This window comes from Zootermopsis nevadensis, unplaced genomic scaffold (assembly GCF_977971745.1).
Source record: "Zootermopsis nevadensis isolate Lab colony 2312 unplaced genomic scaffold, Znev_1.0 Znev_ptg000022l, whole genome shotgun sequence".
In the NCBI taxonomy this organism is placed as follows: domain Eukaryota; kingdom Metazoa; phylum Arthropoda; class Insecta; order Blattodea; family Termopsidae; genus Zootermopsis; species Zootermopsis nevadensis.
Genome location: NW_028259154.1, coordinates 15,891,809 through 15,917,883, shown reverse-complemented (window position 1 = coordinate 15,917,883; position 26,075 = coordinate 15,891,809). Strand labels below are relative to the sequence as shown.

At 33.3% G+C, this 26,075-nt stretch overlaps 3 protein-coding genes across 15 annotated transcripts in view; 1 reads left to right on the top strand and 2 right to left on the bottom strand.

Annotated features, from left to right (window-relative positions):
* The window catches only part of LOC110840831 (DNA (cytosine-5)-methyltransferase 1-like), a 33,297-nt gene extending 33,073 nt beyond the window's left edge, over window positions 1–224 (bottom strand). Inside the window, exon 1 of the mRNA XM_087354132.1 lies at window positions 35–224. Coding sequence (XP_087210258.1) covers window positions 35–87 — 53 coding nt within the window. The 5' untranslated portion in view covers window positions 88–224. The remainder of the gene's footprint in view (window positions 1–34) is intronic.
* LOC147873030 (UPF0449 protein C19orf25-like) lies at window positions 210–4,405 on the top strand. Of its 2 annotated transcripts, none has more exons than XM_087354141.1 (2): window positions 210–445; window positions 711–4,405. In XM_087354141.1, the coding sequence occupies exons 1-2, from the start codon at window positions 214–216 to the stop codon at window positions 923–925; spliced, it is 447 nt and encodes a 148-aa protein (XP_087210267.1). In that variant the 5' UTR covers window positions 210–213; the 3' UTR covers window positions 926–4,405. The 2 variants fall into 2 exon arrangements, with proteins under 2 accessions (XP_087210267.1, XP_087210266.1); XM_087354140.1 differs by having other exon boundaries at window positions 216–445; window positions 675–4,405.
* Window positions 3,622–26,052, bottom strand: LOC110839752 (uncharacterized). Of its 12 annotated transcripts, none has more exons than XM_087354137.1 (9): window positions 25,776–26,052; window positions 25,074–25,623; window positions 23,766–23,881; window positions 22,206–22,439; window positions 20,286–20,432; window positions 19,573–19,743; window positions 14,791–14,977; window positions 10,171–10,227; window positions 3,622–6,970 (listed from the first exon to the last, which is right to left on the bottom strand). In XM_087354137.1, exons 2-8 carry the CDS (start codon window positions 25,612–25,614, stop codon window positions 10,184–10,186), a joined length of 1,440 nt encoding a protein of 479 aa, XP_087210263.1. In that variant the 5' UTR covers window positions 25,615–25,623; window positions 25,776–26,052; the 3' UTR covers window positions 3,622–6,970; window positions 10,171–10,183. The 12 variants fall into 12 exon arrangements, 10 of the variants coding, with proteins under 10 accessions (XP_087210263.1, XP_087210264.1, XP_087210262.1 ...); XM_087354138.1 differs by having other exon boundaries at window positions 3,622–6,967; XR_015536606.1 differs by having other exon boundaries at window positions 10,171–14,977.
* Between the last annotated feature and the right edge of the window lie 23 nt (window positions 26,053–26,075).

Here is a 26,075-nt window from a genome sequence, read left to right as displayed (position 1 = left end):
TTAGTTGCCAATTTGTAAAAGATTAAGTACTTACTTTACTTTCACATCTTTAGGAAAATCGAGCTCCTTTAAAATAACAGCAGGCATTTTCACAAAACTGCGGTTTTAAAAGTTATTTGGTATATTCAATCAGCCCTACTCACAGTACTTCTCTCCTTACATACTGGGAATTGGATAATTCCCGCGCACACATACCAACATGCTTAACACCAGATGGTACTGCTGAAATTAAAAAGAAACAATCGCGTTCCGTATGTGATGCAAAATATATTTGTTTTTGTTTTGAAATATATTTTGTGCAAAAGGGCGTACAAGTTTGAAATGTTTAAGAAAAAACCTAATATTCCGCAGAGACCAAAGCCACCAATCACCGAACAAGTATTGGATGATTTAAAGAATGCCCCAGAAGACGATGTCGCCTTCATACTTAGGGATTCTGTTTCAGGTAGATAAATTTTAAACAATAAAAAAATCATGTGTTGTACCCAAAAATTAGGGGTGAAATTTGTGATCTTGCGCAGATCTTATATTAGCATGAGAATTATGATGTAGACCATATAATGTCTCAAGCATGTGGTTTTGTGCAAGGGGATAAGTTGGTCATTGAAACCATGAACAAAAAACTTAACCTACAATATTCAATTCAGTTTATCATTAATTGTTCATTTTTCCAGACCACTTAAAAAACAGCACCGTTATGTCCAATGCAGGTGGTGATATACCTTCTTCACAGATTGTAAGTGAAAGTATTAACTGTCCAGAAGTTGTGTACCAGAAAGTCAGAAATTTTTTGGAAGTGAATAGACACTTGCAAAGTATGATGCAAACATTGCAAGCACAGAACGAGTGTCTTGTAACAAGTAATACAGAACTGAAGGAAATGGCAGAAGATATAAGAAGACAAGCAGTTGATGCCTTAAAGTAACTGTAATTTAATATAAGAAAAGACTTACTAATATGTTGTAAGTTTGTTTTTTAAATTTCAAATGTATTCACAATTTGCAACAATTTATATATGATAGGATTGCAGATCATCTAACATAAATCTGGACAGAAATATGAACTATGCCAAATATAAGAAGTTTGTATAACATTCATTTATAGAAAGGTACTGTTTATATTTACTTTGTTGTCACATACACCAAACCTAAGAAAGCAAACAAATTATAAGCAGTAGATAGTAAAAAACAATAATTCCTCCACCTATGACTCTCAAAATAATTTTAGATGCCTGCAGTGTTTCATTCCAGTGTTTATATATATATTGGTTCCTAGTTTTGCATAATTGGCTGGGATTCTCATCCTACTTATCTACAAAGAATGTATGTTTATTTTCATGTAACATACCTGTTTTTGTTGTCCATTATTAATGAACATGAAAATATAACAAAAAATATTATTATAACTAAACTACAAAGTGGAATTGTAGAATTCTAAATTTCACCATCATCATCACAAAAGCCAATATTTGAACCATCAGGAAACAGTTAAGTTAACTTTATCACAACCATTCATATTATCAACATTCCTAAGTGACGACACTAGGAATGAACATCAACTTTATCTGGGAAGGAAATGACAGAGTTGGCTCTAGTGCTTATTTAAGCACCACATCATGAAGATGTGCGAGTGTGGAGGTATAACTGTATGTAAGATGAAACAATCTTGCTAAAAAATAGAGCAAGTATGTTGATTTCAACTTGTTTTGAAACAAGTACTGTTCTATGAACAGTCATATCCAATCCATACATTTATATTAGGAACTGTAAATATTAAATGTAAAGCTAAAAGTACTCGTGCCACACTGTCAGGCATGATAAAGCTCTACACTTTCTCATCCTACATCAGTTGAAAATGGATGACCTGTACCCCAACCTACATTACTTACAACAAACAAGCCTCCCAGCAGATCCTACAATAATTCTGGATATGACAGAGCTTATGAAGCAGGTAGACAATATGGAGTAAAAATGTAAACTTCTAAGGACTAGGAAAGCAGAGGACTGCAGCCTACTTCTCAAATGTTTCTGATATGGAACAAATCCCAAATGCTGATCCCATAGTCAGTTACTTTACTGAGCTTTGAAGCTAAAGTAAATACTTGCAAGAATTTGAGCCAAATTAAATAATACTTTCATTACAGTTAACAGAGTAGAGACAACAAGCCATTGGCTTGCAAGTAACAGAGAATGATGATATGGATTTACATACCTTTCCCCAGTTGTGTGTTCTGTATGCTATGTAAAGTGTTGAAAGCAGGATTCATTTGCTTTATACTAAGCTCTGCTTAGCACATAACAATGGATGTAGTACAAGGCAACACTTCATATAAACATCTTTTAATAACTACCTGTTAATCAATAAAATGGCTACATGTGAATTTAATTGGTTAACATTAAATACTTGTTTAATCTTGAATGTTCAGTGGTGGGATGTGGTCTACTGGATTTATTAATTTGTTTGATAGACTTTCAGATTCACCACTTTAGGTTATTCATAGGTATAATAAACTTTTAAGGAATTAATATTAAAAGTCAGTGACATGGTTCCAGTTGACATAAACAATTCTTGTAACAATTGCACAGTACAGAAACATGAATTACATGTGTAGATATTAGTCATAATGAGGGCAAGTAAATAAGGTAACATGTCCCTTTTTTAATGTGTGGAATATGTTATCACATTACTTCACCAAAGAATGCCACATGCTGAAAGCAGTTAGCTAGACTGCAGCAAGCATTTCAAATATGAAGTACATCTAATGATTTCTGACATGAGCACGATTTTTGTAGACTTTCATCATAAGATCAATCAACTTACACTGCTTCATGGCAGTGACAGACTACATGTTATCAGCTGCATTTAACATACTGGGCTGAACCAGTATTCACTACTCTGTTTCACTTGGAATGCAAATTCCTGGATGATCCTGTACAGTTTTTGGAATGATCTTGCCCCCATTAATTCAGCTTAATATGTTTTAAAATGGGTTCAGTACATGATCCATTGGTGTGTACAATTTTCAGGTGCAGATTGTCATGCCCTTGTCACCTGTGATATGTTTACTGATGTATGACTAAATCCATGTCATTGACTCACACTGCTACCTTATTTATTGAACACCATTATATCATTATGTTGTGATGCTATGTATTCTTTTAAAAGAACTTATAGCAATCACCAAGATATAAGCTCAGAGATTACAGTTTCTGTAATTACAAGGCACACATAAAGATTTCTACTTTACAGAATATCTGGTTCCCACAAAGAAAATAGCAATAATTCTCTTTAAATCATGAAAGAATATATCTATATAGTTGCCATCTGATATTGCTCGTTCAATGACATCTGAACAAATATTTACACAGTTGCCATTTGATGTTACTCATTCAGTGATGTGTACATACTGTGACAATAAGACATTAGATATAATGCACAGATGAACAAGAATGAATGGAATCAGAATTTCAAACTGTACTTACAAAAGGTTACAGAAATAAATGATGTTACAGGGAAAGTGTTTTCTTGCAACTATCAACATCTGTTATGGGCATAACTCTAATAAGGAAATTAAAGTTTCACATTAAATTAGTTTCTGGCATATAAATAAGGAAAAGGCAATTTACAAGGACTTTCAATAATTCTTTATTAAAATTTACCAAGATTTTATATACAACATTTTGTTTACTAAGCAGGAAGCTAACACAATTTACATTTAGGTATATAGCATATCTGACATTACTGAAAATTAGTTGGTATTTTAGGGTGGAAACATATCAGGTTTAAAGCCTGTAAGGAATGAACCATAGTTTGTGTATTCTATATCAGTATGAAGTTAATATTAAACATGTTTAGAGACCAAGTGCATCAGTTCCAATCAAGTTCAGTAATAAGCAGGGATGGTTCATGAATAAAACTAGGACATAATTATTTCAACATGATCGTCGGTAGTTTAGAAATAAAGGGATTTAGGTTAAACTCCTGAGGAAAGAATATCCGAAACCAAGAGATTATTTTGCATACAAGAGCAACAGTATGTTTTCAAAGGATTGATGTAATTTGATATTTAAGAGATATGTGTTAAAAATAACAGTGGAAGCCCTAGAAGTAATGAAGGTAATGTAAAAAGCTGACCTTGCAGATCACTCAACAGTCCTATCTCCAGGTCAACTGTAAACTTGAGAAATAAAGCCACTGGACAAGATATCAAATAGGCTCAATAAAATATCTGCCATTACTACATATTAAATGTATCATACTTTAGAATCAAGTTGGTATTAGATAAACAAAAGCCTATGAATAATTTTAATATTCTGTATACTTTGTTGATATATTTACCAAAATATGGATGTATAAAAACAATGTACCCAACATTATTCTAAATAACTGAATAACTCAAACTTGATTTTGTACTTTTTTACATCCTTTTCCCTCTTAAGTCTTCCTCTAGAACATGTAAGATGGGAATTATGCGGGGAATTTTCTTTGAACTTAAGAAGTGAATACATACTGGGGAGACCGTTTCTCCTAAAAATTGGAGAGATAAAATTAAAGACCATGAATGAATACAATATATTTCCAGATATTTTGAATGAACCTCATGTCAGCACCAAAATGAGACGGATCATTTCAGTGATGAATTGGAGGAAGAAAATAAATCAATGCTGCAAAATTTAAAATGGGCTATTTTCAGGAACTAGTTCATTATATACCTAACCTTAAATCCTTTAAGAAATTCTTAAATTCATGCTTGTACACTAATTCATAATATTGTATCAGTATAACATATTCTTGAGAGGTGGTGTGAGAAATGCCACGTACTGCTGAAAATTAAGCTCACAAACAGTGAATAACATTATTTTCAACTACATGGTAATAGACATACAGGTACACCATTTCTTTTATATTTTAAGGCTCAATGATCCCACCTTATACAAGTTTGTGTATTAAGCTCCTACCTGACAATGTCCCATACTGAATTCAAGTACAGTTACTTCTGAGTTAAAAACATTACCCATATACCCAGATATAAATGACCACCTAAGAGATATCATGTAACCCAAAGCACAAAAATATGATTTTTACTTGCAAGGTCCTTTATACTTGTATTGTTATCCATTTGAGTTATTTAATTTTATATTTCACCTGTATTAAATCATCCCATATTACCCAAGATTTATTTTTGATTGGATCAGATATTTCCTTCCAACTAAAATTCAAATTAAACCCACCTACAATACTGTTTAGAAAATTGTTATAAAAATAAATACTGATTAAAACACATGAAAACTGGATATCACAATATAAACATATACATTCTGGAATATCAATGCACATCAAATGGCAACTCTAATTGTCTGTGAGGTACATTAAACTGAAATGAAAGCAATGGAAACAATCTCATTATAGCTAGCATTATTGCTTCTGTAGGAAGATATAATTTATTCCTTCTTTTAAGAAACACATTATAGCTACATATTGTTACTAAATAAGTGCATGAAGGACGGAATCAGTTGACAATACATCTCTCACTTGTGTACCACATTGCTCCAATATAACACTTCTGCTAAAAGGAAACTTAAAAAATCGTAAGTCCCAATTCATTCTCTTTGAATTTCTTCTATGATTCTGGATGAGAAACCTCTACCCTGACAAGTACAGAGCACACAACCTTCTACTTACTTGGCTTCAGATAAAATTCCTACTGTTCCAAAAACTGATCATACATTGTTCTCACACCATTATTTGACTTTTACTCTGATTCCCTGACCAAGTGTCTCATAATTGCAGCAGATTCCTGTAGTTCTTCAAATTCTCTAAAAGTGAAAATATTAGAATTTTATTGAACATCTGTGAAATATAACATAATTTCTAAAATTTCTTTAAGTTGTATAGGCCCAACATATACAAACATTAAAAATTCCTAAAATGCATTAATTAAATGTATACAGAGTGAGTCAAAAGTGTGTTTACAAACTGTGTGTGTGTGTTCCTGGATCAAAAATAAGAAAAAATGTTCCTATGAACATGTGGTCACAAATGCTTCTTTTTCAAAATAATAGCCAAAAATAAGTTTCAATGTATGCCTTTATTGCCAAGTATAATGACAGGGATGTTTCTTTATAACAGATGCTCAAAGGTTGCTCCTGCATTCTCCACACATGCCCTTGCAGAACTTACACAAGATTGGCGGAATCGTTCATACACACAGTGGTTTCCTCAAATCATCTGGCATTCCTTCTACACACATTCCCATAGGTCGTCTTCATTGTTTATGGGAGTTGCATAAATGACAAACTTCAAGTGACCCCACAGATATAAGTCCAATGGAGTCAGGTCTGGTGACCGTGGTGGCCATGCTACTGGGACACCGCGTCCAATCCATCATTGAGGGTACTGTTCATCGAGATGATCTCTGACGTGACGAGAGAAGTGTGCTGGGGCTCCGTCGTGCATAAACCACATTTGTTTTCTTGTATTCAGTGGTACATCTTCAAGGAGACATGGCGTCTTCTTAAGAATTGCCGATATGAAGATCCTCTTAGACATGATGGAAGCATGTGTGGACCAACAAGCATGTCGCCAACAATTCCTGCACAAACGTTAATTGTTGCTGGAAGCTGCATTCACTTTGACATAAGGCATTCATTGAAACTTATTTTTGGCTATTATTTCGAAAATGAAACATTAGCGACCCCATGTTCATAGAAACATTTTTTCTTATTTTTGATCCTGGAACACGCACACAAATTTTGTGAACATACTTATGACTCAGCCTGTATATGCTGCTCTGCTACATTTAGAATAACACAGTACATGGCTAGCATTTGTTACCTCCTTAGTCTATGAACTGTTTCCATTGTTCCAAATCACAACACATACTATACATACTGTTACAATTTCTTCTGAATTTAATACTGAAAATTAAAATGTTGGTCACTCATGTATGCACACAAACTGCAGACTTCTGCTGAAAACAAGAAAATACATTCAATAATAGAATGCTAATTCTGTGTGACTTACATGTCCATCATACCCAAATAAAATGGAAACAATATTAGAAGAATGATAACCTGTAAATGAACCAATGACATGATTTCATTATGAAAGCCAAACATTTATTAGTGTAAGGGATTTAAAATTATTATAGCTGTGCATCATGCGAGTACGAGTATGATATATGGCAAAGAAGGGATACGCAGGCAAGTCCCCATACATTTTCAGACTTAACACCAGAATTTGCATGTTAAACTTTATACTTTGGCCTCTTAATACATGACTGTCGACAAATATAATTTCATTGCTGCTAAATGTTACATTATGAAAACTGATCACATTAATGGCTTATTTTTAAGAAATGGTTTATCCTACTGAATCAGTGTATCCAACATTTAATAAATATGTAATTAAGTTTTATAACATTTGTCTAAAATACTCTGCATTCTTTTGGTCTTCAAATCACCTTCAGTGCTTTTCTATTGCTAAAAGGGTAACCAAGCCAAACCCACCATTCTCTGGTATTTGTAAGAATATTTAGTTGTATGTTTTATTATTACTGTGTATTATTCTGAATCATTGCTTGCCTGTAAGAGTTATTTGAAATTGTGACCAAGGGCTTAAACCTACACCAAGATTCAGTATTCATGGCTATAATTATTCAGACCTGCTGTGTTCCATGGACCTGTGTTTCGTACATTTGACTTATTTATTTAATATATACCCACAGGGTTTCATTACAACTGTTTGCTGATTTTTGTAAATGTGTTTCCTTGGGACAATCCAGAATAGTGGTCGCACACTAAGAAAGAAAGGTAGGTTATCTGTGGGTTGTACAGGTCCTTTCCATTTTTCCCCTGCTACCTCAACAATAATATAGTGTATGAACACAAATAGAAATTAATTAAATGGATGTCCCTCCACTTTTTAAATACTATGAGGTTCACCTGTGTAGATAAATAAAATATAAAAAGCCAGAGTAAAAAAATAATTACTGTATTTACTGTAACTGAGGAAGCCTATGGGGGAAAAAATGTGGTAAAGTTGGACAGCCAGTTAAGACAGCACCGTTTAAGCCAAGATTCTGCTACATAATCAGGGTGACCAAACTTATAAAATCATAGGCCAAAAATGCCATTTCACACAAATGTGTTAATAGTTTAGTGAGGACCAAAAATGAGTAGTAAGAAATCAAAAGTAACTCCTGCACGTACTGTTAATTCATAATTCATGCACATTCATAAAGCACTGAAATACAGTGAACAAGAATTCACACAAATCAAGACTTCCTTCTACTTCAAGAAGAGTGGAAAGTTGTGCCCCTTTTCAGAGTTCTGTTTCTAAATATATTCTTTTGAGTATACGGATAATTCACAATAAATATAGGAGCTAATGCAATGAAACATTCAGGGAGTTTGTAAAGACACAGTAATAAATACTACAATGTTCTGGATAACAGAATTATGGTTACCCTATCTTATAAATACTGTAAACTACTACTACTACTACTACAATATGTAATTAAAACACATGACTGCAAAAAAATGAAGGTAATTCTGAAATCCAAAAAGTAAATAACTGTAAACTCCAATTCATTTCTGGAAAAATTCAAGCTGAAATGTGTGCAGTAAATTGATAAATGTCAGTATTATGAAAAGCTTAAATGTTTGCAATTCCTGACTGCCATGCTATATAAAGCCCAAGTACACTGAGCAACTGCATCATTAATCTTTATCAACCATACACTGCAGCTTATGCATGGTCCAACACAGTGGCATACCACTAAACCAATGACCCTAGAGGAAAAGGTCCAGCTGGTAGCCACATATTATATAGGTTTAAATCCCCTATTTTCTTATTATAAACCTTAATGGGTTTTGCAACACACACCATAGCAGAAATAGTAATATTAAATGTCCCTGCTAAAACATACCATACATACATTAACCAGTCTCATAGCTTTGGGATGTGGGAATTTAAATGGTGTATAAAGGATTCATGCAATGAACAAATTAAAAATCATGCACAGCTTCCTATAAATGTAGAGTGAATGCATCAATCAGAAGCTTGAGTAACTTCAATGGTGCAGACAAAAAGTCTAGAGTGCTTGTGATAATGCAAGACATTCAACAAACATATGAACAGCCTTCTACTTCAGGGTCTACTTTAAAACAAGCAACAACAATCCATAAGATGATAAAATGACTGTTGTGTAGTGTATCAGTTGTAACTTATGTGTAAAGTAGTCTATATGAAACAAATACAACAAACTAACCTGAACACTGCATGGCAGTGAAATCCACATTAACATTTAAATTTATTTTTAATCGAAAGTAAATGGTGAAATAACTTCTATTATGTCTAACTTTGACTTTGAGGGTTTGGCCAAATCCCAGTTTTACACCAGGCTTCAGCCGTAAAAACCTAAAGGATAAGAACTTTACAACTTCTGTCTGAAACATTTAGTGAACTTGTGAACACTTGAAATATAAAATTTAATTCTAACCTTTCAATTAAAGTAGGATCCCTATGATTCAACTGTAATAAAGCTTCCCAAAAGAGAACATCATAACCAGGGCTACAAAATATTCAATAGTAGTGTGTCTATACAAGGTATGTTGTACTGCTGCCTGAACTGTTTCACAAATGTTTAGTTTAAAAATGATTTGGCATGCTATAAATTTTAATAGAAATGCTGAAAAAATCAAATTGTTAAAATGAAAGCAAGGAAGCAAAGATACTTAAAATGATATAGAGATACTTTATACAAAAGAGTTCTTCCAAAGTAAATACACATGATGCAGTTGATGTATTTTATGTGTGTGAGGTAAATCATAAATAATAAGAGGACTATTCACTTACAAATTCATATTTGAGAGTATGTGTATCCATACTAGACATAAACATTCAGTAACATGACACTGGTTCTCCCACTTTTTTAAATACAGAAGAATTATTCATGTAGATCTTATACCTTGTATTTTCATTAGGATCTAAAGTAAATGTATTCATTATATACATGTTCATAAGACTGAGACTTCTCTGGTATGTAACATATTTGCTTTCCTATTATAACATGCTTGCTTGTTCATGTGCACACAGAGTATAAATAATCACTGCTGTAATTTGTTTATTATTAAAACAGACCCTGTATAAGATAGTAAATATACTCACAACATCTGTGTGACTATGAGGATCCCACAAATGCCACACATGGCTTGCACCTACCAGCTGCATGCAAGAAGCATCAAGAACTGTTACACATAATCACATCACACAATCTTCATACATCATTCCAAACTTCCTTCCTGGTCTAAAGTTTGGATTTTTCTAATTGATAGATGCTAATATAACAAAGAAATCAACTTGGAGCAAGAGTTATTATTACCAACTGTTCGCGACTGTAATCTTGAAACTTGCAAGGAATGCAAGAAGTCCGAAGCTTTAAAGGCTGACGCTACATTTCCTCCTTCACCCCACTTCCTCACCCCGCAAGTCTCAAGATTACAGTCGCGAACTATAGATAGAGCAGCCTATTTAAAATTGAAAATTAAAAACTCATGAAGATGTGATATTTGAAAGTAATGTTATACCCTAATCTGTTCAAAATTTGTGAATGGCTGATGTGAGAATCATCATTCTACTACATATACTTAAGATACATGTAGTCACAATATGAAGCTCAGTAACAATTTAGAAATTTAGACACACAGTTAATATTAAAGTTGGTAATAATATCTGAAAAGTGTAGCATTATCTTACAATTATATATATCAGCAGCATACAAAACCAACTCCCATATAAAATTTCAGGTAAGTCAATGGATTGTAGATTACCTATATTACATAAATATTTTTAAAAATTAATAAAGACATTTTATTCCTGATTATTAGCACAAATAACCTTGTAGTCAAAAACAATTTTTATTTATTAATATAACAACTTGTAATTAATTACTGTATACAGAAACCTGGTCTGGCAAGCCTCATTTATTAGTTGTTTCACTTCAGTTGTTTTTAACTGTTGCATACCATATCAGCTAATTACGCTACATAAGTTTCAAGTTTTAAAAACCAAAACTGCCATTGAAAAATCTACAGCTGTAAAAGAAGAGTTTGATTATGAAAAGATGATAGATGACCATTTGCCTCACAAATGTACCAATGGAAAATAGTTATATCTAGAATAAATTATAGATAGGTTGAAATTCATACCAGAACAAACTATGGTACGTGCGAAGCACTTTACAATTTATATAAGTTTCTTAGTGAAAATGTTACAAAATAATCCATGCCTCAAGCCAGCAACAAATGTAAATGCAGAACAACTAGTAATTCTGAAAAATGATGATTAAATTTAGAGGAATGCAGTGCATAATCTCAAATCTGAAGATTAGTGCATAAACAGAACCTGGTTTGTTAAGGTTCCAGTTCCTCCTCTATTATTTATAACTTACATGAATAACATCACAAAAAAGCATAACTGTGAAAAGAAACTTAAAACTAAACAGATTTTAGGTTGTCAGAGCAGTCATACTACCAGATAATATAACAATGTTTGGCGACATGGTGTAGAATAATTACATGCACTGCCAGGTTCATACCGACATTTAATTCTGGGGAAAATATGACAATTAAATCAAATTCTACAGTATAATTCCACAATTCACATCTCAATTACTTTGGTTGGCTTTATTTTTTCAACACCAAACATTTATAGCCAAAATTTGGTAAAAATAAATTTCCTTCATCATTACATTCTGGGAAGTTGAAGGTGGCCTGTTGAAGACCAAATACAAACATAACACATATACATGTATAACAGCTTTGGTAAACCTACACTGTTCAACCTTCTGTTACTCATGAAACTGCACCAAAAAGTTAAAGTATGAAAGTAATTTTCAAAAATACAATCAATAAATGATATGAACATTAATATAACTATCAATACAAATTCATTCATGCTAAACTGACTAAGGCCTGATATTCAAATGAAAGAGAGACTGAGGCTTGACAAAAGAATATGGAACAAAACTAACAAATGAGAACTTCCTGAGTTTAGTTTCTATATACAACCTCAGTAAACCTGAGCATATACAAGCACAGTGAGATGTTTCAGATTATGCAGGACACATAAGCACTTGAAAATCTCTGGCGTAACAAACACTAAGTCACTTCTGTAACCAAACAAAACATTATCATTTGCTGAAAACGGTTTTGAAACTAGTGTATAATAATCCTTCAATATAAAATCACTCTGTAACATGTGTATTTTAAAAAGTTAAATGATAAATGATACACAATACAATTTCTTCTGTTGTATATGACATAAAAGACAATCAATCATATATATGACTATAGTTAAAACACTTTAGGTATAGCTGCTTTCTACAGTAATTCCTCATATTCTTCAAATTTTATATGCAAAATGAGTAGTTATTCTAAACATAATATTGAAAGTATGAAACATAACATCCAAATGTGAATGGTACTCTTACCACATATACCAAATGAGTATGTAAAAGAAAATCCAAAATAATTATGAAATTTATGGAAATGTCTGTCTTTCCAACTTATAACATACCATCTGCCAATACATAAAATAAATTATCTAGTAAGAAGGGTACAAGAATAATGGCTGCCAAAAAGAAGGAGAGAAAAAATGTTTAAACATCTATTATATGATAATGTAAAAACCATGTATGAGGTAAAATCAACCGCCTACAAGTTAAATGATGAATAATTACTAAAACAGACTTACGTAAAATGAAGACATGAAAGTTATGAGTACTGAAAATATTTAGAACAGTGGGAGACATATTACAAATTAAACACAGGAACAAAACTTGGCTTTATATTTTACGTCGTCTGTAATTAGCACCATACCATCAACCACCTGCCAATTTAAGAAAAAAATTTAAATTTCTGATTCTCTAGATATCCTCTTCTTACATTAGCCCAAAATAGGAACAATTTTTTTAATGGGATGTAGAGATATGGATGAATCGGTGAAAATTCATTTGCAGACCATCTGGTGAAGGGAATATCAGTATTAGTCTCAACCCAATGTAAGCACTACAGGCAAGGTGGGAACAGCCAGTGGTGATACTGATGCAGATTCAAATTTTGCTGTTGTCACCAGTTTCCAGCATCAAACAAAAATCTTTATAAAGTAATTCCTTTAATATAATAATCATCACATTATATTTAAAATCTCAATAGAGGAAAATTCTGCAAATTTGATATTCTATCATTATCATCTTTGTAACAACTAAATAAACCCCCATAGGTTGTCCTACCAGCATAAGTTCTTCTTAAATAAAAAAAAATTCTGGTCACCATGATGTTATATGTTGGAAAAAATTATACTGACAATACTCCAGCTGTTATAAATAGTACTGACAAATTAACAATTTACAACGTAAAAGACGTACACCTGTACGAAAACGAAACTGGAAGGATTGGCAGGAATGAATATGAATTTAATAAATCATATGATTGAAGTATGATAGAGTAATTCATGTTCTAGTAACATCTGAGATACTGATGCAGCAGTCCACATTAATATGGAGTGGGCTAGATTTCATTAAACTCTCCTTAGAGCAATGGACGGAATATGTAACACCCATTCAGGTAATATCAAGTTAAGTACAATTCAATGTAAATGCAAAAAGTGAAGACAAACAAAAGTGATACTTTTTCAAGCAGATCTCTTTTCAGGGACAAAGTGAATAAAAAATAAAGACTTAAAAATAAGATGAACATTTAATCACCAAGCTGTGATTAAATCCCAACCAAAATCATCACATTCAAAAGTTATATCCTTCAACAATCATCAAACTACAATACTGTCCACTAAAACGTCTCTTTTGGAACAACAAACACAACAACCACAATCTAATACAGTATGTGCATGTTAAAAATTTAAGTACATATTTGCACAACCTGTTTGTATATATGCTACACCTTTAATTCATTTCACTCAGTGTCACTAGCTGCACAATTGTACAACAAATATGTCCATCCATCAAAAACCCATTACTGTATCATACAGTGCAGTTAACTCCATTATGCAGTCAGGTACATTCACAAGAAACAGTACCTGCTACAGGAGGTAACCAACACCATGCCAAATTTCATGTACTGTATTAAAGACATCACAACTCAAAAATGTCTGCAGCCCTCAATTATATTAATAAATGTTGCCTGTACTTGTAGGGAATAGTTTAAGTACAAAAACATTTTAAAAGTTAATGACAAAATGGATCATATTAAAAAAATCAACCCAAAAGATTAATTATGTTTTATCAAAACAATATGTTCAGTGTGGGCCAGCAATTCAAAACCTCCAATGGAATAAGAATATGATCCTGTTGGTAATATGTAAATAGCAACGTTAATGTAAAGATTATAGATGAGCTGACAATCCTGGTGCAGTATCATAAAACTGAGATCTAACACAACAGCATGTTAAAAAAGTGGTATAAAACTGACACAGAGGAAAATTAAAAACAGTAAAATTAATGAGGGAGAGTAAAGTAAAGAAAAGAAAATTCAAAGAAATGTGTCTTCTAAACAAAAATCTCACCATAACCAACCCCATTAATGAAAGCTGTAACACTACAGTGTGTAGTCTATACAAATATTCCATAGCCAAAGAACCAATAAAATGTTATCCTTTAATGACTAGAGCAACAGAAAATTACTTTAGTACCATAGCCACTATAATGAGGGAAGGCCCCTCATTTGAAATTAAAGTTGGGCAGCAAGAAGAACTGTTTGACAGAACACTTGCCTCGAGGTTTATACTTGAGGTGCTCCTCTACAAACTGACAAGGGCAGCGGGCAGAGATGCAGTGGCGGGGAGGTGCCATGGAGAAGCCTCCACGCTCCGCACCGTCCACTGACAGCTCCAGATGCCTGCGCACATATTCTTTAGCCCAGCGCTGAGAGTAGCGAAGGAAAACCAACTCAGCACGCTCCTGTGCAACACAGACCACAACCACCACCTTAGTAGGCAACAACAAGCATGCCACAAAGCAACAATAAGCAAGCAATGGCACATACTGAGTTTTCATCTCCCATGAGCCAATATTGTATGCTGACAGTCAGTTGGTAATCATCAGTTGCAATGTTAAATCAGCCAATAAGATGACAAATACATGAATCTGTCATAAGACTGTGCCTACAATTAATATGTTACTACTGAAAGGTCTTGTCTTCTGGGTAACTGGTAAACTTTTAACAGATTATATAGCAGTGCAACCAAGAAGACAGCAATCTTTGTACTCACCACTATGAGAACCTCAAATATGTCTAAGCACCTATTTCAAAAAGTAAGATAATTATTATTGTCTTATTGTTATGCAGATGAAATAGGGTGTGGGGATGCATACCAGATCCAACTGATTCAAGATACAGTTTCATGACAGACACTTGTGAAAATGGTAAAGAACATAAAGGTTCCATAAAAGAAGGGAAAATTAGCTACACCTTCTGGATCCTCTGAGGAGATAATTAGTTCCTCACTGTGACACAGAACACATTGTAAAAATATTTATGTGGCATGATCAAAAAATGTACTTGACCAAAAATTAGCTGCACTGACTGCATACTTCCAGGTACATATTAAAATTTAGTGTTTTTTGTTTTATGAAAATGCTGTTAAGTGGTTACTGACCTTATTGTTTGTATTATTACTAACTACAAAATAACTGCCCCCAACATGTGGAAACATAACCATTATAGCACTTTTTCTCTATGTATTTCTTAGTTATTACTGTTAGATTTGGAAGTTTTTTTAGAAGTGAAAACAGAAAACTACAAACATTAAAATGGTCATCAGTTCAGTTAGCCTTACTCCTGGATGACAGCGAGACACAATATACTATACCTACTGAAAGAGCTGTGTAGTATATATTAGTATGTATGTGTGTGTGTGTGTGTGTGTAATAACTGGAAAATTTCTAGGAGTTCATATGGTGATGTGTAACACCATGTGGAATCAGTTTCTCAGTAATAAAGGAAAGTGTAATATTTGGGGATTTCAAAATATATTAAGCATTCTAGATTTGTTAAATTTATAAATTAAAAAAAAAGGTGAAACAGCAGCCAGTGATGAGGTCTGAATGTTAAAAGAATGTACTTTACATCTGGTGTGACTTGTAAGAGAGTAAGACTTAAGATAAAGAAACCACTGGTTGTATGTCAGTGAAATCTGTCACCCTTCTTCTTGCAGTATAAACACCAAAACAAATTCGGGCAGACATGTCTTATATGATACCACAACTACATACTCATTTGCACTTAAATTCTACATAATTTTCTTCAGTTAAATTTAGTTCCTAATAAATAACATGAATCAGAAAAGGAATTTGATAGTAAAATAAATTTAATAACCCATATAACTGATATAAGCATTTACTTTTTGTGTATAATTCATGAAGCTTCCTGGAGGATCACCCCCACCCCTTTCCCTTAGGTTCAACTACTTGCAGATTTCTAATCACACAATAAAATCACTGTGGGGGTAAACACCATGCCTGCAAAGAATTACCATTTGCAACAAGAAATTACCCCTTTCCTTACAAAACATGACATTAGTTCAATCACATAAGAAGTTATAGTATCTACAAAGAGTATTAAAATGTTAAATAGAGTCCTGAAGGACAAGAAAAAAGCAATAACATATAAGCATTTGCCAATATCTGATAAATACACTACTGATATGTGGGTGACATTAAAATGCACAGAGTAACAATCAGTCCTTCATAACCTAATTCCAATTTTAACACTATACTGGTATTTTATGGCAAATGCTTCAAACCTACACGAAAAATAAATTTAAGTAAATACATTATGGTGTATAATACAACACAAAGAAGTGCAAAGAAAGAATAGTCAAAAGAATGATGTCAGGAAGGATACAGACATTCAGTTACAGCAACACTACAAGAACTAAGAAAGAAAACAAACTGCTTGGTGACATGGACAAAATTACACGATTAAGTAAGTAATGTTAGATTTGTTAATTACTTAAGTGTATTTGATTGTGTGCCCCATTTGCAAACAAAATAATTAAATGTATCATATATTATTACCTACACATCAAATTTACTTATGTATAATATAATAATGTTCCATATGCAATGAACAAAACATGTTATGTATTTTACTGCTGCTGATTAATATTTTTGTATAGCTGCCAAAACTGCAAACTAATACAAGAGTCCGAAGAGACCAGCAAAGATTAATAAAAGCATGCAGTTGCATTTAACACAATTTCATGACTGTACAATGCAATGCAAAATGTTTTGGTTGCAAACTCTTTAAGCCTGCCACTGGGGCAAACCTGGTACCACAAAATTCTTAATAGCACACATCATTCTGTCTGGAATGTATACAACTGTAACATAGGAAAGCCAGAATGTTAAAAAAAAACAAGTATATGTTTAATCAATTCCACGTTCAATGAGCCAAGAGGAACAGCAGGGGCAGAAGGCTCGACGGCCTGAACGTGGTTTGTTTTTTAAGTATTCTTCAATGTACTGACAGGGACAAAGGGCCGAAGAAAGATGACAAAGATCCATGGGATTACCACCCTCCTCATCCACTGTCCAATCCAGGCGACGGCGTAGAAAGTCCTTGGCCCAACGTTGAATGTAACGAGTCAGTAATTCTTCTCCTCTTGCCTATGATCCAACATAAAAAACTATGCAAACCAAAAACAGAACCAAGGAAAAGAAACAGCTATTCCAATATTTCTTTCTTGTAAAATTACTAAAGAAATCTCAAGCTTTTTCTATTCATGAATTTACATTTTTACATGTGCTATATTAATCAAATACACACCATAAATCAGTAAACTGCCATAATAAAGAAGATGCATAGAAATAAAAGCATGTATTACAGTGTTTTGGGTTATATAAACATGCAAACAGAAAAAAACCCAGTAAAGTCATCATCACTGCCCTAGCAACAAATGCATATGCCACAAGTCTGCAGCCTGAACATGCCAACAAAATATTTCTGTTATATTTTTCAAATAGTCAGGTGTACAGTTGTTTCCACGTGTCTCTGACATCATGTACATAAAAAGGCAGAACATCAACCAACAGTGAAGGCAGCAGGCAGACATGAATTAAAAAGGAAACTTGGAGGTTGGGACTGTGTTGCTAGAACCTTTTCTGTTATGACTTCAGTCACTTCTGGTTCAACCACTGGCATAAACAGATCATTTAAACACAAGCATTATCACAAAAAACCCATGCATTATCAAAAGATAGTCATGTTTCTTCCTTAAGTGACGTGAAAATAATCCCTTGTCACAGTTTTCTGTTGTCGATTTAGTTACGGACAGCAGCAGAAGCTGCAAAAATATCTCCTGTTACAAATTAGTTATCAGTATTACATTTCAACTTTGCTTTAGAATATGCAATTAGGAAGGTCCAAGAAAACCATGTTGGACTGAAAATGAATGGGACACATCATCTTTTGGTCTAGGCTGATGATGTAAATCTATTGGGGGATAACATAAACACCATGAAAAACACAGAAGCTCTAATTTATGCTGGTAAGGAGGTTGATCTAGAAGTAAACACAGAGAGAACTACGTATATGTTGACTAGAATGCAGGGGAAAATTGTTACATGTTGGAGTTCTACCAAATATCTAAATAGATAAGTAACCTCCAAAAGAGGCAGTCAAGACCCAACCTTGGTTGTAGAGCAACAAATGATGATCATCATCATGAACGTACTCTCTTCATAAACTACTCACATATTCATATTCATGTTATCCTGCCCATATAAATCATAATCACAATGTTTAACCATATACAGTGTACTAATTCCCACTTACTTCAACCTTCTGAGGTCTTCTAAGACACATTAATGCTTGAATCTTTTTCTACCACAGAGAAATTCAGACTATTTTTCCCCAAACATATTCTATAAAATGGACACTCATATGCCACCTTGGAAGATACAATAAACATTCTTGAAGAGACCAAAAAGGACAGTTACGTGAGCACACTAGAAAAATACCAAATATACAATAGCATTTAAGAAGGTATTCATTTAAATTAAACAAACCCAGATAGCAACAACTCCATTTTTTAAATTCTGATAAATTCAAATAATACCTAAAGACTGTTCTCTCCATCCACCACTGTTACCATCCTACCTACCCCATCCCTCTTCCATTAACCTAAATCTACCTCTCAACTTCAACCAACACCTTCAGTTCAACTACAGCTTTCCACTGGTAACTACATCTACACAGTCCATGCTACTAAAACAGGTAAGCTGCTTACAACAGTCCATTACATGGTGGAGTCAGCAACAGAAAATATGTATACAAATTAGCAGTTTTATCTATTCATTCTGAACACTTAAAAGAAAACCACCTGAAGATGACCAATTAAGTTCTAAACATGTGGTGGATTCTTAATAAACAATGAAACTATAACCAAAATTTGCTGAGTAGACAGATTGTCAATCTAAAATTTAGACACTGTATGTGACTAGAAAGTACACTGACTAAATATAATGGAAGCATTAACTAAAGTGAATTTTACCTGTTTACGTGACAGACGTGTTGTATTGCTGCCTTGAATAATTATATCCCTGTCTTCAATGTCCATTCTTTGCTGAAACTGCTGCCGTTGCCGTCTTTCTTCTGACGTCTCCTCTCGATTTATTGTTCGACCTTCACGTTCTTCTCGCTCGATCACCTCCTGAAGTTTTTTCTTCACAGCAAAAACACAACAAAATATAAAATAAATAAAAATTCAAATAAGATTTTCAGTAAATCATTAGTCATGCCATCCCTACTTTCTTTTCTTCTTTTATCAAAGTTTAACATAACACAAGAAGGCAGGTAAATTTCAATGACAATAATTACTGTAATTGCAAAGATAAAATTAAATTTAAAATCAATTACACCAAGCAATTAATTGAAGACTGGTAAACTTAAGGCCTTCACATCATAAGAGGGTGGATCATGTACAAGACAAACTGGATTCAAACTAAAAGTTTTCATATTCAATCATTTCTAACTGTTATAAACAGTTAAATATCCTTGTTTATTGCTTTATTTAGTTACACTTTAATCAAATGACAGGATACTCATAAATTAAAAACTAGAAAGACATGGAATGAAGCAGCTCTGTCTACACTGCAACAATGAGCATGCAAAAAAAGCAGCAAGAGAGAAAATAATAAATATGAAATAAGTATAAGAGAAGGAAAATGATAAACACTGAATTAAATTACAAATAAAGTTACTCACAATGCAGTCCATAGTATCAAAATAGATGAAGCATAGATTCACTTTGTGACATGACAGTTTTCCTCTATCGTCCAAGCCCAAGATGATCTTGTGTCTTAGCAAGTGTTTGTTTACTTGAGCCATGCAACGTTCCAAACTGCGATTCAACTGCAAGTAAAATATAGGTCCATAAATTGTTATACAGACTTAATACTCTATCTAGAACTGAATAATGTTACATTATGTCATAATGTTATAAATGTTCCTTATTTGCCAATGTTAGGTCACAACACGTAACCCTAAATTTTGAAATTGGGCTCACTATTTTTTTAATTTCTGGCCTAAAGATATCAAGTGCATTTAATATGGAACCATTAAATTTCAACTATGACAGCACTGCTAGAGACAAAAGACACTAATAACACATGTTTTCATACATAAATAGTCTGAAGAGTTCTGAAACTCTTTTTGGTATATTTGATTCCCTCTATTCCTACATATTTTCAAGTACTGAAGCACAATCTTCTACACCTAGTTTCTCCAGTTTCATTATTTTTCAGTCACAAATAAGCAATCAGCATCACAGGAGAGAGCAATCGTACCAGACTACTACTTTTATCAACAAAAACAAGTCACATAATCAGAAGCTAAAATGTGATATATATATATATATATATGATGACAGAGATATTTTGCTCATGATAACACTTTCCTTTTGGTATAAAAATTTACTAATTTAATTTCATTAACATAAATAATTAAATGCAAACACATATTATTATTGCTGGTTTAAATGTAATCCTCCACCAGACTTTCATATTTAACTTTTGGAAGGTACCTACAAAACTGACTGAACATGTACCCAAACTCCTAATAAAATCTATCCCTTACAACATCACATTCATCACTTGCAAAGGCATATCTATTATAAAAGTTGTATAATCCACCAACTTTGAAGTATTATTAACTAAAATCTCTTATTGTCACACACTACTTTCTTACATGCTTCATTCTCTTCTTTGTTTAAAAGTTGTTAAAGTCTGAATGACAGTTTTCACATGTCAAAAAACAAACAAGAAAAGTAAATAAAAGTGAAGAAATAAATACCATAATATCCCGTTATAAAAAAGTCACTTTCTCCTCATATTTCAACACAAAAATCAATCTATAACAATGTTGCACAAATAAATATGATTTTGGGCACAAAACAAATTAATAAAATTATGAATTCCTGTTCAGTAAATAAAATTGGACCAGTACATGCTTTACTGTAAAACACCTATGGTATCCCACACACGAAAATCATTTTAAATTCTAACTCTTACACATTTCTATGGCTCAAAACTGTAACATCAACATTGTGAAATACAGGTATATTTTGGAGATCAATGAAAGCAAAATATAAGGCAGCTTAACTATTTATTACAGTTAGCCAGACTGCCCTTGTGATAATAGTTCATGTTTATTTAATCAACTGACAAGAACTCCACCAGAGTTAGCTGAAAGTTTTGAACAAATGAATTATACAAGAACATTAAAACATCTTTCTCAAATTTTAATGGCCAAAACAAGTTCCACTTTATGACAATCCAGAGATGGGGAGATAAGTAAAGTCAATATGTTTAAAACTTTACTCACCAACACATTCAAGAGGCTGAGGAATTGCCAGGCCTACCATAATTCAATCTGACCAACTCTTACAGGTTTAGTTTTTATTTCATACAAAATATGTATAAGCTGAGACAATACTGTCATGCAGAATACTGGTTTTCAGGATTTTCTTCTTCATATCATATTGGGTATAGAGATCTCTGATGTGTCATTCAATTTTAATAAAAGGCCTGCCAAGTGTTATATAGCTTCCTGTCAGTAAGAGGGTTAACTAAAAAGATTACAAGCCAGGCTCATCAATAAACTGTTGATAAATTACATGATACAAACCTTGATTTTGATCCACATACATAAAAAAATGGCTGCTGCATTCAGGACTAGCCACATAACTCCCAATCCAAATAATGTCAGCCCTGTTACCCCAGAGAACAGGAGACCAAGCAGGACAATAAAAGCAGTAAAGATCCAAGCCACAAGAATGCGCTTGTAGCAAACATTGTAGACATTGAAACGCACATCATTTGTTAAAATTTCCATCACATGTACATAATCTTCAACAGTAAGCTGCCAAAATAAACAAATATTTACATTAATTTATACTGTCAGTTCACAGTGTTATACACCACACAAACAAGCTTGGCTAATAAAGAGTATACCAACACAACGCAAAACAATTCCAAGAGGAAATAAAAATAGGTGTAAGAACAAGTCATTACAAAAGATTCAAACTGAAATACCTTTAGAATTAAACCTTTGCCATGAAATACTATAGTACCAGAACCTGTTCTTATACAACAAAATTAAGAACTAAATCCCTAACTGAAAAGTGGTTGGTTGTCAATAATGAAGACACTTTCACATTATGTGATACTGAGTTTAATATTGTAATATAATTATTAAAATAACATATTATGTCACAAAGCTTGCTTCCAAATTCATTAACAAACTAATTGTAGAAAGTCATAAAAAGTATTTCAATGCTGCCAATCCTCTGGCTAAGATCTGAACTAGAAACATGTTAGTACTTCATAAATTCTCTTCAGTCAGTAATTATATATATATCAGAAACACTGGAACCACTACTAATGCAAAAGAAGCAAACATTCTGAATAATTTCTAATACAAATAGAATATGTTATCTATTTTATATTACTGATGTACACAGCCAATGAAGATATGGAACAGGCCTCCTATGATGTAGATGGTTCAAGTCTGATGTAAAATTTTGATCACCATAGCACATAAATACAGCATCTTACCTGTTTCATATCAGGCAGTTTTATCTGGTACTCTCTCAATATAAATGTACACACTTACCCTATCTCATGAAATTACTATACAAAAATAACATCAATACACACTGTTGTTTATGAGAAAGGAAAGGAATTCAATGTCAACCTGACTCTTTACATATCTGATGTACACAGAATGATGGAAAATAAAGACTGTTTATTTAAAATATATAATGGATAGTTCACATTACCAACCACTTCTCTGAAAGCAGATAAAGACTTTGCCACAGTTTTAATGTATAAAATTGATAACAAGTAAGTGGACAATTTGTTTTATTTGAAATGGACCATTACTTCTCACATGTTATCACTTCGTAATTCAACAAAGTATTCTGACAACAGATCCCAAAGGATCAACATCCTGAACACCAAAAGCCAATGCTGGACACAATTCAAAGCTAATTCAAGCAAGGAGGTAAGGGAAAATCTTTCAACATGAGAAAACTAATTTAAAAATCAGTTCCAAAAAGCTACTAAGCTCTGCTTAGTAAATGTGAAAACAAGTAGATCTGCACTACTTGGTACACTTGAACTACCATAATCTTGTATGAACAACAGATCAAGTAGCCTAAACCAAAGTTTTAAATTTGTCATGTACCGTAAGTCCCTGTGCCATTAGCTCCTCTGGTACAAGTTCAGGACGGAATTGAGCAGGTGTAATCCAAGGCCATCTTGTATTAACAGGAAGCAGTGTCACAACAATATCACCATTTGCTAAATACATACAGAAATAAATAATTACACATGACCATAAAAAAAGAATGTATATAAATGGTATAGTCATTACTTCCTCTAAGACTATTAAAGACCACTTAAAGTGCTGGGACAGGGCCTCGGGTGATTAAAAATGAATGCACTCTGTTACAGGTAGCTAATCTATCAAACCAAGTGTACAACTTCCAGTGGGGATAACGACACTGATAAAGAGTAATTAATAATCAGTGAACAAGAGTTAATCACAGCTCCCTGAGGAATGTAAATAATAACTGCACAACATGTAACTATTTGATTAGAGCAGAGGAAGGAAGCTAAAAGGAACTGAGAAAATATTTGAATGAAAGAAAACTATTTTTACCAAGATAAAACTTGATCATAGATGGAAAAGTTTCAATAAGCATCTCTGCCCAGATAGACCAGCAAGTGGCTGTACCAATTATGACAACACACAAAGCAATAAAGTAGACGGCTGTCTTCTGGGTTGTTGTTCCATGCAGTGTGGTAGAAGTCTTCCAATGTTTCAGAGGTCCTTGCTGCCTCCATCATCAGGGAGGGTGCCCTGATTATGCAGGCAGCAAGGATCCCTCAAACACTGATAAACTCAAATCCTACTAAATAAAGTAGTTCATCTTTTAAATACAAAACTGAAGTTCCAGTAAATATCAAAGAGCTATCAGAGGATATTCAAGTGGAAATTCAATACTCTGTTGATGCTGTAAGAAATATGGGGGTCAGCACTGCTTGCAGACTGATTTGTTGCACAACTGTACATAAATGTCCTTTTATTAAACATCAGGATGCAAAGGATAAAACTTTAGAAAATATACATAATACCATACAAATCTGGAAAAGAATTATATTCTTAATAAATTAAATACAATTTTAGAAATTTATGGACTCAAAACCAGGACACTTACAAAAATACATAAGAGAATGGGTAAATATGAAAATGATTTGTTGAAAACCATTTCCATGCCCCTGCTTACTCTGTGAATTAATAACAGAATTCTGAATATATATATATATATATATATATATATATATATATATATACACACACACACACACACACATACATACACACACACACACAGATATTCATTCAGCTGATTCCAACCTCATATTTGAATATTACATCTGTTACTTTCAAAACACATAACTGTAACTTACATATTTCTTTCTAGCTTACCAAAGCCTTGTCTGATGACAGAATTCCCAAGAGTCAGAACTCTGGTATTTGCTGCAGGTCTGCCATTATTTGTCTCCCTTAGATCCACATTCCGCATGCCTATTCTTGCATCCTGGAGTTTATGTGCAGCAGTTGGAGTTGTTTCTGGTGGTTGCTGATCCTCCCCCACAGACCGACTTAAGCTGCTGCGATCCAGATTGAGATGTACTGATTCTGTATTTATGACAGCACCACTGTACTGCTGAGGGCTACTACAAGAAGCCAATGTTGCTTTATTAACAGACACATCTGGCTTTTCTGGGGATACAGAACGACTTACATTTTGGTTAACATTGACATGGACCGTTTCTGGATTAATAACAGCCCCACTATATTCATCTGCATTCAAAATTGCCGAAGCTATTGGCTGTGCTTGTTTTGCCGATAATTCCTGATTTTGTGACGTGTGTTTAATACCTTCATCCTCTTCAAAACGGACCCAACTACTTGACTGACTGCCATCACCAAGCACAGAGTCTTCAGCTGTTGTGTTGGAGGTCATATCTGTAACCTAAACAGGCGTAATAATAGTCCTTCTGATATCGTAATCGAACATTTAGATCTTCATGAAAGAAATCCAACTATATCACCAACTCAACACAAGACAAAATACATACTTCATCGGATAGTTATGTAATACGATGTAGTTTTTAAATACCTCACCTCATAAACATTTAACTATTTATTTCCAACTCTCTTTTCAGCACTTATTTCACCTGTTACTTGCACCAAATACTCAAACTTCTCCCATTATCAAATTAAGCACATTTTTCCATACGATAACGGTTCCAGGTGTTTCAATCACAAATTAAGGTGTGTCGTGCATGCATACAGTGGCCGTATTGTTCCAATCTTCACGTTCCAAGTTACAATTGGTACCAGATATTGAAGATCAATGGTTGTGTTCGAGGACCAAGGTGCGCTCATATTAACCATTACAACAGCCATAATGACAAACTGTGA

Coding starts and splice junctions, on each gene's coding strand:
- LOC110839752 (XM_022084237.2), bottom strand. CDS start 25,614: ATGACCTCCAACACAACAGCTGAAGACTCTGTGCTTGGTGATGGCAGT. Junction 20,433..22,205: donor GTATGTGGATCAAAATCAAG/GTTTGTATCATG, acceptor TTTTACTTGCAG/TTGAATCGCAGTTTGGAACG. Junction 6,968..14,790: donor CCTCAAGTATAAACCTCGAG/GCAAGTGTTCTG, acceptor TGTTTTCAGCAG/AAGTCTGCAGTTTGTGTGCA.
- LOC147873030 (XM_087354141.1), top strand. CDS start 214: ATGGTACTGCTGAAATTAAAAAGAAACAATCGCGTTCCGTATGTGATG. Junction 446..710: donor ACTTAGGGATTCTGTTTCAG/GTAGATAAATTT, acceptor TGTCCAATGCAG/GTGGTGATATACCTTCTTCA.